The sequence below is a fragment of the Labeo rohita genome, chromosome 13 (genome assembly GCF_022985175.1).
Source record: "Labeo rohita strain BAU-BD-2019 chromosome 13, IGBB_LRoh.1.0, whole genome shotgun sequence".
Taxonomy (NCBI): Eukaryota; Metazoa; Chordata; class Actinopteri; order Cypriniformes; family Cyprinidae; genus Labeo; species Labeo rohita.
In genome coordinates this window covers 24,971,805-24,987,199 of record NC_066881.1, presented here as the reverse complement: position 1 = coordinate 24,987,199, position 15,395 = coordinate 24,971,805, and the positions used below count along the sequence as shown (strand labels likewise).

The 15,395-nt window shown below is 35.0% G+C and overlaps 3 protein-coding genes across 4 annotated transcripts in view; 2 read left to right on the top strand and 1 right to left on the bottom strand.

Annotated features, from left to right (window-relative positions):
- The first annotated feature begins 2,440 nt into the window (after positions 1–2,440).
- srd5a2b (steroid-5-alpha-reductase, alpha polypeptide 2b) lies at positions 2,441–6,923 on the top strand. The gene is made up of 5 exons (XM_051126413.1): positions 2,441–2,860; positions 3,667–3,830; positions 5,299–5,400; positions 5,542–5,692; positions 5,853–6,923. The coding sequence occupies exons 1-5, from the start codon at positions 2,565–2,567 to the stop codon at positions 5,917–5,919; spliced, it is 780 nt and encodes a 259-aa protein (XP_050982370.1). The 5' UTR covers positions 2,441–2,564; the 3' UTR covers positions 5,920–6,923.
- A 1,388-nt stretch (positions 6,924–8,311) lies between these two features.
- On the bottom strand, positions 8,312–14,324 carry mkks (MKKS centrosomal shuttling protein). Of its 2 annotated transcripts, none has more exons than XM_051125353.1 (5): positions 14,232–14,324; positions 12,716–13,692; positions 11,795–11,976; positions 9,438–9,548; positions 8,312–8,773 (listed from the first exon to the last, which is right to left on the bottom strand). In XM_051125353.1, exons 1-5 carry the CDS (start codon positions 14,264–14,266, stop codon positions 8,375–8,377), a joined length of 1,704 nt encoding a protein of 567 aa, XP_050981310.1. In that variant the 5' UTR covers positions 14,267–14,324; the 3' UTR covers positions 8,312–8,374. The 2 variants fall into 2 exon arrangements, with proteins under 2 accessions (XP_050981310.1, XP_050981312.1); XM_051125355.1 differs by having other exon boundaries at positions 12,716–13,670.
- A 281-nt stretch (positions 14,325–14,605) lies between these two features.
- slx4ip (SLX4 interacting protein) overlaps positions 14,606–15,395 on the top strand; it is a 52,297-nt gene continuing 51,507 nt past the window's right edge. The window contains exons 1-2 of the mRNA XM_051125373.1: positions 14,606–14,834; positions 14,972–15,010. Of these exons, the coding sequence (XP_050981330.1) occupies positions 14,984–15,010 (27 nt within the window). The 5' untranslated portion in view covers positions 14,606–14,834; positions 14,972–14,983. The remainder of the gene's footprint in view (positions 14,835–14,971; positions 15,011–15,395) is intronic.

The following is a 15,395-nucleotide window of genomic DNA, read 5'->3' as shown; positions in this document are numbered from 1 at the left end:
GGGTAATTATCCTGTATATAAATTGCAGGCATCAGTTATTAATATATGTGACCCTGGACCACAAAACCAGTCTATTTGTAGCAATAGCCAAAAATACACTGTATGGGTCAAAATTATTGATTTTTCTTTTATGGCAAAAATCATTAGGAAATTAAGTAAAGATCATGTTCGATGAAGATATTTTGTAAAATTCCTACTGTAAATGTATGAAAACATAATTTTTGATTAGTCATATACATTGTTAAGAACATTATTTGAAGAACGTTAAAGGGAATTTTCTCAATATTTAGATTTTTTGCACCCTCAGATTCCTGATTTTTAAATAGTTATATCTCGGCAAAATATTGTCCTGTCCTAACAAGCCATACATCAATGGAAAGCTTATTTGTTCATGATGTATAAATCTCAATTTTGAAAAAATTACCCTTATGACTGGTTTTGTGATCCAGGGTCACATATTCACTTTTACCTTTCACTTTCAAAATTCGCGATCGCACATACTCTATGTAGGGTAGGCCGGGTACATTGGTACAGGAGTCTATTTGAAACATCTTAAATAACTTGTGTGCACAACAAGTCTGATATGTGAAATTTGCTTTGCACATGCACATTAGCCCCTTCTTTGATTGTGGGAAATTTGAAGTACATGCGCTACTCCAGTCCGAAGATATAGGCGAAAGTTACATTTTTCATTTCACCACATCTCTTCCATATTGAATAGCTTCTTGTACATTTTCATAAACCTAAATCTGTGCTCTAAAAACTGATATATTGCATGATTTTGTGTTATGCAAGGTCACCGTAAAATCTAGAGAAATGTTGATCAGTGGGGTACAATTGAGACACAATGTATCATTTATTTATTATGTTTATTGTTATTATATTTATTAGGTTATTGTTTGCCTTTGATCTGTTTTATTATTACTGTTTGCAATTGTTCAATGTTTTTTACTGTTTTACTGGGTACTGTACTCAACTTTTCAACTGTTACTATTAAAATAATAAACTGAAATATTGTATTGCTGTTTGCCATTACTGTACAATGTTTTACAAATGAACTAAAAAAATAATCAAATAAAATACTGAATGGAAAACTGCTGAATTCTCATTTTTAAAGGTATTTTACATTTGCAATTAATTGATTAGGCAGCTTTACAGCATTACGGATGGGTGTCTCAACTGTACTCGGGTACTGTTCCAATTGTACCCGACATGGGTACAGCTGGAACAAAAAGCTTCTTGTGTTTATGAGCTAATTGTGGCAAATATGATCTACTTATGGATGTTAATAATTATTAATAGCCTATTTTAGTAGACAAGTAAAAGAAATGTCATATGCAAAATTATGTCTGTTCAGTCCCTAGTTTTCGTGTGGTAACGGAAAAAGCAAAAAGTGTACCAACTGTACCCGGTCTACCCTACTACGGAAACCTTAAACTGAATAAATACGAGATGGGAGGAAAAAAATACACATTTCAGTGCCTTCTCTCACAATTATGTTGCTGGGTAATTATCCTGTATATAAATTGCAGGCGTCAGGGAGCCATTATACATATACTAGCTTTTTACTTTCACTTTCGAGATTCGCGATTGCATGTACTCTGTGTATATTACGAAGCGCAGTACTTACCACACATTTTACAAGATTAGATGTTTGTCAGTGGTGCTCAGGATCTGCAAATCATTCGCCATTGTCCTATCAGTCACCTCTCCTTACTTTGTTTATGTGGTAACTGGTAAGAGAAATTGTATGTACTCTAATGTAACAGGCCACCGCTAAGCGGCTAACCATGTCCGTTAGTGGCTCCATAGAACGTGTTTTTGTTTTCATCTGTACTTCTTTATAAAAAACAATAATTACTGAAAATGGGGCAGGATGCATCTGTTTTACTTCCTTCATTTCATATTTTCAGACAAAATTATCTATTATTATTAATAATTACTGAAAATGGGGCAGGATGTATTTGTTTTTCTTCCTTCATTTCTGTTGCTGTATTTTCAGACAACATCTTATTATTATTAAGCCTAGGCTATTATTGAAATTATAATATAATGCCAAAACAAATCAATTATTTTATAAAAATTTGTGGAAAATGGATGTGAATCACTAGAAGACTAATTTGTGTAAACATGTTGATGAAAGAACAGACAAGATAATTGCTCTGGTAAAATACTGAACAACAAATTTCTCTAATCGTAAATATACAGAATCAGGCGTGTGGCAGGTAGACATCAACACAATGGCAGAACAGCTTGGCAGAACAGCCAAGACCGGAGATGCGCAAAAAAAAGAGACATGCTTGTTTTTTTGTCCAATTTGTCATGAGAAAGCTGATGCTTCCGACCACTGCATTAGTGGGGAAAAAAATCTCTCTTAATGTCAAAAGGGAAATCTCTTTGAAAAAGGCATTCTCACATTTCAGCAGGGTGCATGCTGTAGCATGGTCAGGATTTGGCTCTCCCTCTGCTTTTGGGGAGGAGCTGCTCTGAGGCGCTGTGTTTGCAGAACTCTGGTGAGGGGTTAAGAGGGGAGATACAGCATTAGACTCAAACCTGGTCTGGAAATGGATAGATCGTCGACCTCCATGCAGTGCCAGGAGCTCCTCGTGCAGGGCCTGAGCTTGGCGATGATCTTCGGTGGAGTATTGCACTTTATATGTCTCATGAAGTCTCACGCTGCCTATGGCCGCTACGTGGACACCTCGGGCAGCTCCATGATGGTGCCTGCAAGGCTAGCCTGGTTCCTTCAGGAGCTTCCAGCTCTGCTGGTTCCTCTGCTTTTGATGCTGATCACGGATGGAAACGATGGTATCGGGAGACACCTGATGCTCTGGACCTTCTGCCTGCACTACTTCCAAAGGTATGTCCTGATGGGAAAATGCAGGAGATCGTTGGTGGGGAAAGATCAGCAGTATAAAATGCAAACAGGCCAGGATCATATCTTCATAATAAAAATGGCATATCATTACAGCTTTTTTTGCTATCATTTACTTGTTTACTATGCAATGAGCCCAAGTTCAGTTACGGCAGTTCACAAACCTGAATGTGTTTATTATCTAGCTCACCCAGAACAAATGAGGAAAAAATACCCTTAATCCGAAGACAAAAGGGGAACGCACTGGGTGGAATGTTCTAAATTCCTGTTTCTTTAGACAATCTTACTGTGCTGACAATTAATCAAGGTTGCAGAAATGTAACAGCAGAATATTTAATTTGAGTATTTACACATAACTGGTCCAGAAGCAGGTGAATAAAGTGAGAAATGTTAAGACGGAAGCATGACTTGAACAAAACACAACAGGTTTGGGAACAGGTTGAATTACAAAACACATAATCACAGTGGAATTGTAGGCTAATGTACAGTGGGCAGGTGCATAAAGCGAGAAATGTTAAGACGGAAGCATGATTTGAACAAAACACAATAGGTTTGGGAACAGGTTGAATTACAAAACACATAATCACAGTGGAAGTGTAGGCTAATGTACAGTGGGCAGGTGCATAAAGTGAGAAATGTTAAGACGGAAGCATGATTTGAACAAAACACAACAGGTTTGGGAACAGGTTGAATTACAAAAACACATAATCACAGTGGAAGTGTAGGTTAATGTACTGTGGGCAGGTGACCAAAAGATGGTATTTGATATGTATAAACATTCTGGTTTCCAGGAGCTGCATCTACTCCCTGCTGACCAAAGGGCGGCCGTATCCACTTAATATCATGCTGTTAGGGATGGTGTTTTGCTCTATTAATGGCTTCCTGCAGGCACACTATCTGCTGCACTGTGCTACATATCACAACACGTGGTTCTCTGATGCCTGTTTACTAGCCGGTAAAATTTGTTTACTGAAAGAATTCCTATAATATAGGGTTATGTCCTATTCAAAATTGAATTGAGGTGTTCAGCTGTCAGTTGAATTTGTATTTAAGAAAGTAAAAATACATGGAAGGTACCGTCAAAGAAATTCATATAGGATATGAACAAATATATTAAGTGTTAACTGAACTTTTTTTCTACCATCAAAGAAAAATATATTGAATTAAGCTGAGATAAAATGTATTCACCATAGGAAATAAATATGCTTAAATACTGAAAAGTAATGTAATTATTATTACAAAGCTTTTGTTGGAGTAATGAAATTCATTAAATTTGTTGATCAGTTCATTTCAAATTCCAACTTGTGAACTGAAAAGGAGATAATTCTCATATAATTCTTATTTTGCTCAGCCTTTCTGTTATATTTTTGGAATATATTCAAAAAATGATTATGTTACTGTCAAATAAATTTACTTAAATAAACGTTCCAAAAGTGGGTTTTTGCAGCAACGTCACAGGAGAAATTCACTTCCAGAACAAAAATGTCATGTCTTTCTTTCTTTAGTCATAAAGAAATTATGTTTCTTGAGGAAAACATTTCAGGAATTTTCTCCATATAGTGGACTTCTATGGTGCCCGTGAGTTTAAACTTCCAAAATGCAATTTAAATACAGCTTTAAAAGGCAGCCGAGGTAGAAGGGTCTTATCTAGTCCATGTAAAATTTATATAGTTTTTAACTTCATATGCTTGCCTTGTCTAGCTCTGCGATATGCATGCATACTCCCTGTAATCCAGGTCAATACATTTAGGGTAGGTCGAAAAACTCCCATCTCATTTTCTCCCCCAATGCCAAAATCATCATTGTTGCAAAAGTAACGACCCAGTGTTTACAAAGTGAACGTGCAAAGAAGGTCAAACGCCCTTTACAAAAAAACGGTAAAACAGCGATGTAGGGCGATTTTGAAGTTGGAGAAGAAAATGAGATGGGAGTTTATTGACCTACCCTAATTGTATTGACTTAGATCACACAGAGTGCGCATACACAACGCAGAGCTAGACAAGACGAGCATTTGAGGTTAAAAAGTCATTTTCGCTGGATAAGACCCTTTTTCTTTGTCTGTGATCGTTTAGAGCCTGCATTTAAACTGCATTTTAGAAGTTCAAACTCGTGGGCACCGTAGAAGTCCACTATATGGAGAACATTCCTGAAATGTTTTCCTCAAGAAACAATTTCTTTATGACTGAAGAAAGAAAGACATGAACATCTTGGATGAGGGGGTGAGTAAATTATCTGTACATTTTTGTTCTGGAAGTGAACGTCTCCTTTAAGAACCTTTCAGGGAGCATTTCTTTAAAAAAAATAATCTTCAATGTTTAAAAGTGTAGAGTATTAGAGGTTATCGTTTGGAATTGCTTGATGTTTATATAAAGTTGTACATGTTTATCTAATGATGTTTAAAATATGTATCTTTATTTTTCTAGGTTTGATAATATTTTTCATAGGAATGGGAATCAATATTCACAGTGACCACATTCTTCGCAGCCTGAGAAAGCCTGGAGAAATTTCCTATAAAATCCCAAGAGGTACTGATATTTTAGGTCTCTTTACTGTTAGCAGCACTCATCATTTATTATATTTATCTCTCTTTATGTCTCTGTAAGCAAACTGCAATTAGCTTCACTGAATAAATGCTAAGCTGATTTATGTGTTTGCTTTAACTGTAGGCGGTTTGTTTGAGTATGTGTCTGGAGCAAATTTCTTTGGGGAGATTGTAGAGTGGCTGGGCTACGCTGTTGCTACCTGGTCTTTACCCACATTTGCTTTCGCTTTTTTCACAATTTGCTTCATAGGCCCAAGAGCCTATCACCATCACAGGTAAAGTAAAAACACCTTGTAAAATTAATAGCACTTATAAATTTAAAACCTTACTAACAGAAACTTTCATTTGGTATATCATGGGTTTTGAGAATACAGTGCATTGATGCACTGAAATGAGTGTTAGAAAAATACATGTGGTTTTTCTAATGTGTTCCAGGTTCTATAAAGAGAAGTTCAAAGATTTCCCCAGATCAAGAAAATCTCTTATACCCTTCATTTTCTGAGGAGCCATGACAGCTAAATGGAGTTTTGTTCTGACAGAAGAAAAGAATTCATCTTCTTAATTGCTAAAGTGTACACCTGTATTTTAGGCTTGTTTTCATAATCTGATTTAGCATACAGTATGCAGGAAAGACTCTACAGTTTATGACTTTAACATGTTACCAGATTATTTGTAATGGTTTTGTAATCCTGTATGATAATGGCTTAATCACAACAGGACACTTTACTACAGCATACACTCTTAAAAATAAAGGTGCTTTAAAAGGTTCTTCACAGAGATGCCATAGAAGAACCATTTTTGGTTCCACAAAGAACCATTCAGTCAAAGGTTCTTTAAAGAACCATCTCTTTCTTACCTTTTTATAATCTGAAGAATCTTCTTTCGCCACAAAGAACTTTTTGTGAAACAGAAAGGTTCTTCAGATGTTAAAGGTTCTTTATGGAACCATTTAGACAAAAAAAGGTTCTTCTATGGCATTGTGAAACACCTTTATTTTTAAGAGTGTAGACTTTTTTTTTTTATCATTTGTACAGTATGTTATTGCAGTTGTTAGTATATTTGTGTGTAGCTATTTGTAATTTTTAAAATACTTTCTTCTATTGCAGCTTAATATGTAGGGGAAACTGTAAGTAGGCTGATTTGTCCAAAAAGTGTAAACACTGACTATTACAACATGAGCATCTTAACTAGTTTGATACAACAGGGTTGATTAAGTTTGGGGTTGTGATTATCTGTTTGCTGAACAGTGATGGACAGTGTGTTTAGTAAACCTGAAAAATAGCCTAATCAGAAATTTGTTATTAAATGGTGGTGTTATTAACAATGCATATTTTTTTCATATTTAAAGTAAAAAATATGTATAATAAATAGAATGTTTATGCTAATCTTAAAAGTGGTTTTAAGATAATCGTATTCATCAAGGTAAGAAGAAGGTAAATAAGATATTACTTTTATAAAGAAATGTCTGTTTTACCCACATCTGGTTCTTATTGCGTCACACGAATAAATGAGCATGATTCATTGACTCTTAAGATTATCACTTGTATTTCATAAGACTTAAAATTGTGTCAGTAGACTTGCTGGAAAAGCAAAGTTGTGGAAAAATCAGAAAGTGCCCTATCAAAAGCTGGAAACAAGCAGAAAGAGCTGTTCCATTGCCGTCTATGGCATCATAAAAGGCTAAAACATCTGGAGAAATTCATACAGTGAGCGAAAACAATTATTTACCTCACTTCTTCCTAAATAACCTATGATAAAAACAGTTTTATTGTACGCTACGATTTACATACGAGAGACTACCATTTTGTGAACCAGTCGTTCTTTGATTTGAATCAGTTGAACCGGTTCATAAAACCTGTCTTTGTGATTCACTTACAAATCGGACTGAATCCGTCATAAAAGGTTAGCGAGCCCGATAAGAACCTCTTTCGGATATGTTTGGTTGTTAAAGAACAAAATAATCGAGTGAAAGTGCATTTCAAGTTAACCGAACAGCCAAATTAACAGCAGGAATGTTAACATATTGGAAGGATCAAAGACTACACCTAGTGTGAAGAACTAGGCTACATCTACTAAATACACACCCGGTGTTCTTTCCTACAATATATAATTTCCTTCAAAGTAGATACTTCTGTGTGGTAATTTAGCAGAGGTTTTTATCCTTTCAGTGCACTAATTACAGGAACATCAGCCTTGAAGCTACCTGGAGATAAGTGTGCTCAAAGGCACAATGAGGATGACTCAGGCAGGGTACAAAATTAACTTTTAATCACACTTGTCAAATATGGATGAACTGAGAAAATGTCCCTACCAAAAATACTTTTTAGTAACCATTAAACTTTATTTTGCTTAATATAAAAACTGTCCTTACGATGGATGTAGCGGCTTGCATATTTGGAAAATGTGAAGGTGACTCTTGCAGCATCATATGTGACCCTGGACCACAAAACCAGTCATAAGGCTCAGTTTGAAGATTTATACATCATAAATAAGCTTTCCATTGATGTTTGTTAGGATATGACTTGATTTGAATATCGTGAATCTGGCGGTGCAAAAAAATCAAAATATTGAGAAAATTGCCTTTAAAGTCGTCTAAATTAAGTTCTTAGCAATGCATATTATGAAACAAAAATTAAGTTTTGATATATTTATGGTAGGAAATGTACAAAATATTTTAATGGAACATGATCTTTACTTAATATACCAATGAATGTATTGTTGGCTAATGCTACAAATATACCTGTCCTACTTACGACTGGTTTTGTGGTCCAGGGTCACATACAAAAAAAAGAGACACTCTGTGTTCCTCATATTTTGATTTTGGTGGTTTAAATGTAAGGAATGTATGTTACCAAATGGAGTTCTTAGAAATAAAAATACATTTGAGCAACATATGATTACAAAATACATCAAACCTACAACCTTTATTCAAAGCACAGCTTTTCATTCATCACAATTCAATTGATATCCTTAATTATATACTTTACATCAAGTACAAAATTAGCCATCTCAATGGCCACATTCAAAGCATTGAGCTTGGCAGAAAATGAATCTAATATTCTAGGCTGTCTGTCAGTGCTTTCCAAGGAAACAGGAGAGAAAGTGTGATAAGACGTATTTAGAGGGGTCTTCTCAAGGTTAGATCTGTCCCCCACCAGGCCACATCCACAGGTTTTGCAGTATGTATCTGAGAACCAGCGGTGAGCAAATGTCAGGTCAATGAGACAGTCCTGTCCATCATGCTCTAAGGAAAGAGCCACAGATTGCAGAGAGCTGCAGAACGCTTTGACTGCCATGAGGAACTCAGATTGAGAGACACACAGAGCTGCAGCTGTTGCTGCCGCCTTGGACTCATTCTGTGAAGTAAGTGACAAAAAAAAATTAAATATAGCAGCAGGCAGAAATTACAGGGTACATCAACGGCATGACCATTTTAAGTAGAGTTGTTTGGTCACAGCTCCCCTAGTGGTCATTTTAGGTTATTTTAAATACATATGAGTAGATTTGCCACTAATTATTCATACATTTTCAAAAACACTCAATGAAATAAGTTAAATTGACATTTTGTGAATACTGGTCTGAATATGAATATTCAATTATTGTGAATATTCATCAACACATGTCAGATTTGTTAAATGACTTCTGACTAGCATGGCCTCAAAATGGTTTTAAATGATTATGGTTTTAACCAGATATGAAGGCCTAATTTCAGTGTTGTTTATTGTTGTTTTTGCATTTTGTTCAAAATGATTTAACCCAAAATTGGGGCTGGATTAACAAAAGCTGTAAGATATCAAAAAACAAAACAAAAAAATAAATCAAACAGGAAAGATTTAAAAATCTAGTCAGGCATAAATGTGGCGCTTGGCAAGCCTTGGAAATAAATTTCACACTTAATCCCTCTGAAAAAGGAATGCATAATGTATGAATCTTTTCATAAAATTCTGACAAGTGGAACTTTATAATCAATACAGTAGAAATGCAAGTGAATGTGATGTGTAACTCAGTGGAATAGGATACCATGTGTGTGATGTGGGTGGCCAGCAGCGTCTCCGTGCAGCCTCCTCCAAGCAGGGCGTAGGGCTCCCTTAGAGTCAGTCGTAACACATGTTCTGCTCTTTGGCATGTCATCTGTCCAACAAATGGAACAAATGTTCATCATATGAGAGAAGTGAAAGAGGGAATTAATGCAATAAATTTGAATGAATAAACGGAATCCAGTAAATCTGGAAAGAGTCATTTGGAATTTGGAACTTAAAAATACAAGAAACAAAATAAATAGCTTGGAGAGCTAACAGAGAGGCAAGAATGCACTTAAAATACACCCAACAGAATGAGTGCGAAGACAGCACAAACAAGGATTATTATTAGAGCGGGGCAATATATTGCACATTCACGATTTATCTGTGCTGATTTTACTGACGATATAAAAGTAAGCACTGTTAATATTCCGATGATTTCAATGCATCTTTTATTTGGCCATCAAGTTTCCTAAAGACTGTATCATTAGTCTAGATTCTTCCTTGTCTCATAACATGAGAGTATAAAAGCATTAAAACAGATGTTATTAAATACATCTAAGACAGATGTTTTAAATTGTAGCAGCAAAATGCCATTAGAGTTTTAATTAATCAATATACAAACTATTATAGTGGTGCTTTTAAAGGGACAGTTCACCCAAAAATTAAAATTACACCATGATTTACTCACCTTCAAGCCATCCTAGGTGTATGTGACTTTCTTATTTCAGACGAATACAATTGGAATTGAATTAAAGGGGTCATATGATGCGGTTTCTCGTTCTCCTTTGTCTTTGGAGTTAAAAAGTTAAAAGCTGTTTGTGCATATATAAGATCTGAAAAGTTGCAAAGCTTAAAGTCTCAAACTCAAAGAGATATTTATTATAAAAGGTAAGACTCAGCCACACCTTCCTAAAACAGCTTGTTCAAACATGCCCCTACATGTCTATGTCACAGTGTGGGTAGATTTGCATAACACCGTCACATGTATATGCAAAGAAAGAAGGCGCAAGTTTTTACACCGGCTGCATGTGTTTCATTGCGAAAGCGAAGTACTTTGTTTGGCCTTCCAAATGAGAACACTAGAAATCAGTGGTTAAGTTTTATTTACAACACTGTTCCAGAACAGTACAACACAAATATTCAAGTGGGTGCTGTGCATTTTATAGAGGACTGTTTCCTGAACCTGAGAGAGTGGCCTACAATGCCAGCTGTACACAAAAGGTTAAAGAAGAAGTCCACTTCCAGAACAACAATTTACAAATAATTTACTCACCCCATTGTCATCCACGATGTTCATGTCTTTCTTTCTTCAGTCGTAAGGAAATCATGTTTTTTGAGAAAAACATTTCAGCATTTTTCATCCATAATGGACTGATATAGTGCCCCGATTTTGAACTTCCAAAATGCAGTTTAAATGCGGCTTCAAACAATCCCAAATGCAGTTGTAAATGATCCCAGCCGAGGAAGAAGGGTCTTATCTAACGAAATTGGTTATTTTAATAAAAATAATACAATTTATATACTTTTTAATGCCAAATGCTCGTTTTGTCTTACTCTGGCTGGACTGTTTTGTTCCTGTTCATGACAGTTAGGGTATATCGAAAAACTCCCATCTCATGTTCTCCCTCAACTTCAAAATCGTCCTATATCACTGTTTTACCTTTTTGTTAAGGGTGTTTGATCTTCTTTGCATGTTCACTTTGCAAACACTGGGTTGGAACTTCTGCTGTGATGTAGGATGATTTTTAAATAATTTTTGAAGTTGAAGGATAAAATATGGAGTTTTTCGACATACCCTAACTGTCTTGAGCCAGAATACACAGAGTTCAAGGACTGCAAGGCAAGATGAGCTGTGATTTAATTAGAGTATTTAAATTGTATTTTTTTAATGTAAATAACCAACTGTCTTGCTAGATAAGACCCTTCTTCCTCGTCTGGGTTAGTTTACAACAGCATTTGGGATCGTTTGAAGCCGCATTTAAACTGCATTTTAGAAGTTCAAAATTGGGGCACCATAGCAGTACATTATATGGGGAAAAATGCAGAAATGTTTTCCTCAAAAAACATAATTTCTTTACGACTGAAGAAAGAAAGCGACAAAGCGTTTCAGAAAGGCGGGGCAGAGAGGAGCAATAGTAATGTACAGTATAATGAAAATAATGTTTTCTCAACCTCAAACCTCAAAAACATTGCATTACACCAAATACACAAAAATAATGTGAGTGAGTAAATCATGGGATAATTTTCATTTTTGGGTGAACTAAAATGAAAATAATTAAGTGAATTAATTAAATGAAAATAATTCAAATGATCAAATGAACACCTAAAGATGTCTACTTTAACATTTTAACAAACCTTCAGTTCTTCCAGCATAGTTTCATTTCTGTGGCAAAGAACCATGGTGCTAACTGCAGCATCTTTAGAAGGAAGGAGCTGGAGCAGCTCTCTGGATCCACATGACTGGAAACAGAATTCTTTAACCATCCCGTAAGCTTCCGCTGGGACCGAAGAGCAAAGGGAAGCAACAGCCTGAGCACCTGAAATATTAAACATAGAGTTAAAATAAAACCTATGAATGTAATCTGCCATTTCTTTTCAGTATTATTACATAAATGATGTCATGTATGATTACAATGTTATACATTAATTAGGAAAGGCATGGCTTTAAATAATAACAATTATAAGTGAATACATACATGCATTATACATACACTACTTCTCAAATGTTTGGGGTCAACAAAAATACAGTAAAAAATGGTAATACTGTAAAATAGCATTACTATAATACCAAAAATGTTATATTTTAAAATCTTCAAAGCTTTTCAGCAGTTATTACTTTAGTCTTCAGTGTCACATGATCCTTCAGAAATCATTCTAATATGCTGACTTGCTGCTCCTTTTTTCAATCCCAAAATTTTATTTTACTTAATAAGAAATGTTAAAAAAATAAATAATAATACAAATAATTAATGAAATTAATACAATAATGTTCAGTGTTGACAACAGTTAAATAATATTTTAATATTTTCTGTGAAAATCATGATAAACCTTTTAAAACTTTAAAAAATTAAATAATAAAAAAATACATATTTAAAATGTGAATTATGTATTTTCTTAAAAATATATATATATATTTTTTTTTTATTAAATATTTTTATTTACAAAAAAGGTTTTAAATGTGCAGTAACTGCTTATCAACCTATAAAGTATTAAACTCTATAACAGCTATATATTTATAATTAATTCTATAAATATTCCTTACTGTTAAACATTTACCTGTTATCTGGACAAATGGTTCCATCAGAGCAAGTCCAAGCCTCTCAATTACGACCACTCCATGTTTCCTCAAGTAGTGCTGCAGAATCGGATGTACTACTTTTTGGCATGCAAATAATCTCACTTTGTCCTTAACAACTTGTTCCCCAAGCTTCAGGAGCTGCTGAAGGAGATCATGCTCTGGGTCCACTCCCTTATGGATCTCCAAAATTACATCTCCAACCTCAGAGATATCACCTGACAGTGATACATTAAAAAGCACCACTTTAAATGGACCAGATCCCAGTCTGTTAAGATCTGCAGGCTCAAGCATCTGAGGGACATCCACCAGGAGTCCTGGGAAAACTGAAGAATTGCTTACTGCCTGGCCCTCAATGCCAATGGTGACTGTTCTTCCAAAGCAGCAAGAGTTGCAAGGAATGGAATACAAAAAGACCTGTGTGATCAGTGAACTGATATGCTGTGTTTCCCTGCTATTCAACATACAGGCTGGTTTGCTGGTGATCATGCTGCGGGCCAGTGCAATGAGTGAATCGCAGCTGGTGAAGTCTACTGGCACTTTACAACCACAAGAGTCTCCTTTAAGATACGTGTTGCATTCTTCCACAAGGTGTTTGTATACCTTGGCTGCTGCAACTGTCCTGAGGTTACATTTTTGAGTATTTTCAATAAGTCCGAGCATGAAAATTCCCATAAACAGCCCACAGTCACTGTAACGTGTGGTGTGATGTTGAACAGCAGTTGAGATCATTTTGAGAAGCGGCTCAGACATATCGACTCGTTTGAGCAGGGCTGTAGAGGTTGAAGTTGTCAAGACATGGCCTCCAACATTGTTGTGTATTTGCTTCAGTCTGCCAGTTGGTCCATAGGCAGTACTGAGTATATTTCTCAAAAGAGAAATCTTTTGGCAGATGTTACTGTTGGAAAGTGGTTCATCTGTGCACACAGCAGGTTTCTTCGTACAAATGCGAGACATACTGTGAAATTTACTGACGGTTATCAATACAGGTCAGATACTTGAATAGATCACATACCTACTAGTATAATATTATGAATTATTTTTTTTTTCGTATGAATTGATACGATGAACATATGAACATAACACCTAACAATCAACATTAACATTTTAAGTTACAATTTATGTAAATGCATAAAGGTCCGTGGGTCCTTTAACTGGTCACCACGCATTTCTAAGTTTATTTATTTATTTTCACGTTTTTGGCCTTAACTACTTGATTTTAAATGACCCTGTGGTATGAAAAATTAATTTTTAAAAGTATACATATTCTATGCTGTCAAGTAATATGAGGCCATATAAAACTGCATGAATAATAATTGTAAAACAATTAGTAAAATGTTGTTTTGAAATTTAGCATGCCACTTCGTAACTATTTTACATCTGCTTCGCATTAAAACTACTGTATGAAATGATCGCTGATATCTATTCAAAACAAACGCAATATTTAATAAAACGTGAAAAGTTGTGTAAAATGTATCATGTGAGCCTCGTACATACCCCAAAGTTAGCTTATTGTTCAACTTCCTAAACATATAAGAACGAAAAACCTTAAGAACGTAAAACCTTACGGTAAAAGCCAAGCGGATAGTGTTTACGTCTTACACATGCTCTCATATGGTGACCAAAACATGCCAGTTATAAAGTATTTAACAACAGAAACCCATAAAACACTCATTGGACTTTAAATCGCAAAGATTATACATTAAATGCGTGACTGTAATTTTGTTTATCGATATATCATTATAGATATTTCTCAGTTTACATAGAATAACTCTTGCGACTGTCTGGCAAAGTATGCAGCCTCCTACATCCGACTGCGTATCCGTGACAACCGAACGCGCCGGGGTCTTACTGTGACAGGAGGGCAAGATTCAAATCATTGGCGGGAGAAAATGATTAACGCTTCTGTCATTACCGTTACTTTATTGTTATCCTCAAGGCGTTTTAATTAAATATATCGACTGTATATTGTCAATTATATCTAAACAACCCAGGAATGTTGTGAGAAACGTCTGTGAGCGCTGCTTTTCCGTCCCTTCCTGCTTTGTGTTTTTATTTTGACTTCCTACAACTTCATTCAACTGCATCTGTCACAAACACGTGAGTATTTCACGCTAGGCATCACTCTATGCTCATGTTTTCAGCAATAAAAATAGTTTTGGGTTTTTCTAGAAGTTATGAGATTGTGACCATTTTTGTTTATGGTTATTCAGCTCATTCTTTTTGAATTTTTGCAGTGTTTCATCAAAATGCAGCCTTCTAAGTTTGTAGTCAAGGTATGTGAACATATTTATTTTATCTGTTGATTGTAGAAACATGGCCATTGCTGTAGTATTTTGTGTTGTCATTATTGTGAATAAACTGAATATGCCAGTTCCGTCTCATTAAAAATAAATCATACTTTAAAAAAAAGTAAATCAAAATTATGACATAAAAAGTCATAAGTATGACAGAAGCTTTTATGACATTGACTTGAATTTATGTCCAAATTTTTTACATTTTATGACATATTGACTTTTAATTGAGACTTTTGTATGTAACATTTTTCATGTTTTTTTTTAATTCTCTTCTGCTCACCAAGCCTGCATTTATTTAATTCAAAATACAGCAAAAGCAGTAATATTGTGAACTATTTTTACAATATTTTTAAAACAACTGTCT

Excerpts from the sequence above, each read along its gene's own strand:
- srd5a2b (XM_051126413.1), top strand. The coding sequence starts at position 2,565 with ATGGATAGATCGTCGACCTCCATGCAGTGCCAGGAGCTCCTCGTGCAG. Across the intron at positions 2,861-3,666 it reads TGCCTGCACTACTTCCAAAG|GAGCTGCATCTACTCCCTGC; the intron begins GTATGTCCTGAT and ends TCTGGTTTCCAG. Across the intron at positions 5,693-5,852 it reads AGAGCCTATCACCATCACAG|GTTCTATAAAGAGAAGTTCA; the intron begins GTAAAGTAAAAA and ends AATGTGTTCCAG.
- mkks (XM_051125353.1), bottom strand. The coding sequence starts at position 14,266 with ATGTTTAGGAAGTTGAACAATAAGCTAACTTTGGG. Across the intron at positions 13,693-14,231 it reads AACAATAAGCTAACTTTGGG|TATGTCTCGCATTTGTACGA; the intron begins GTATGTACGAGG and ends TAAATTTCACAG. Across the intron at positions 8,774-9,437 it reads CCACCCACATCACACACATG|AATGAGTCCAAGGCGGCAGC; the intron begins GTATCCTATTCC and ends CTTACTTCACAG.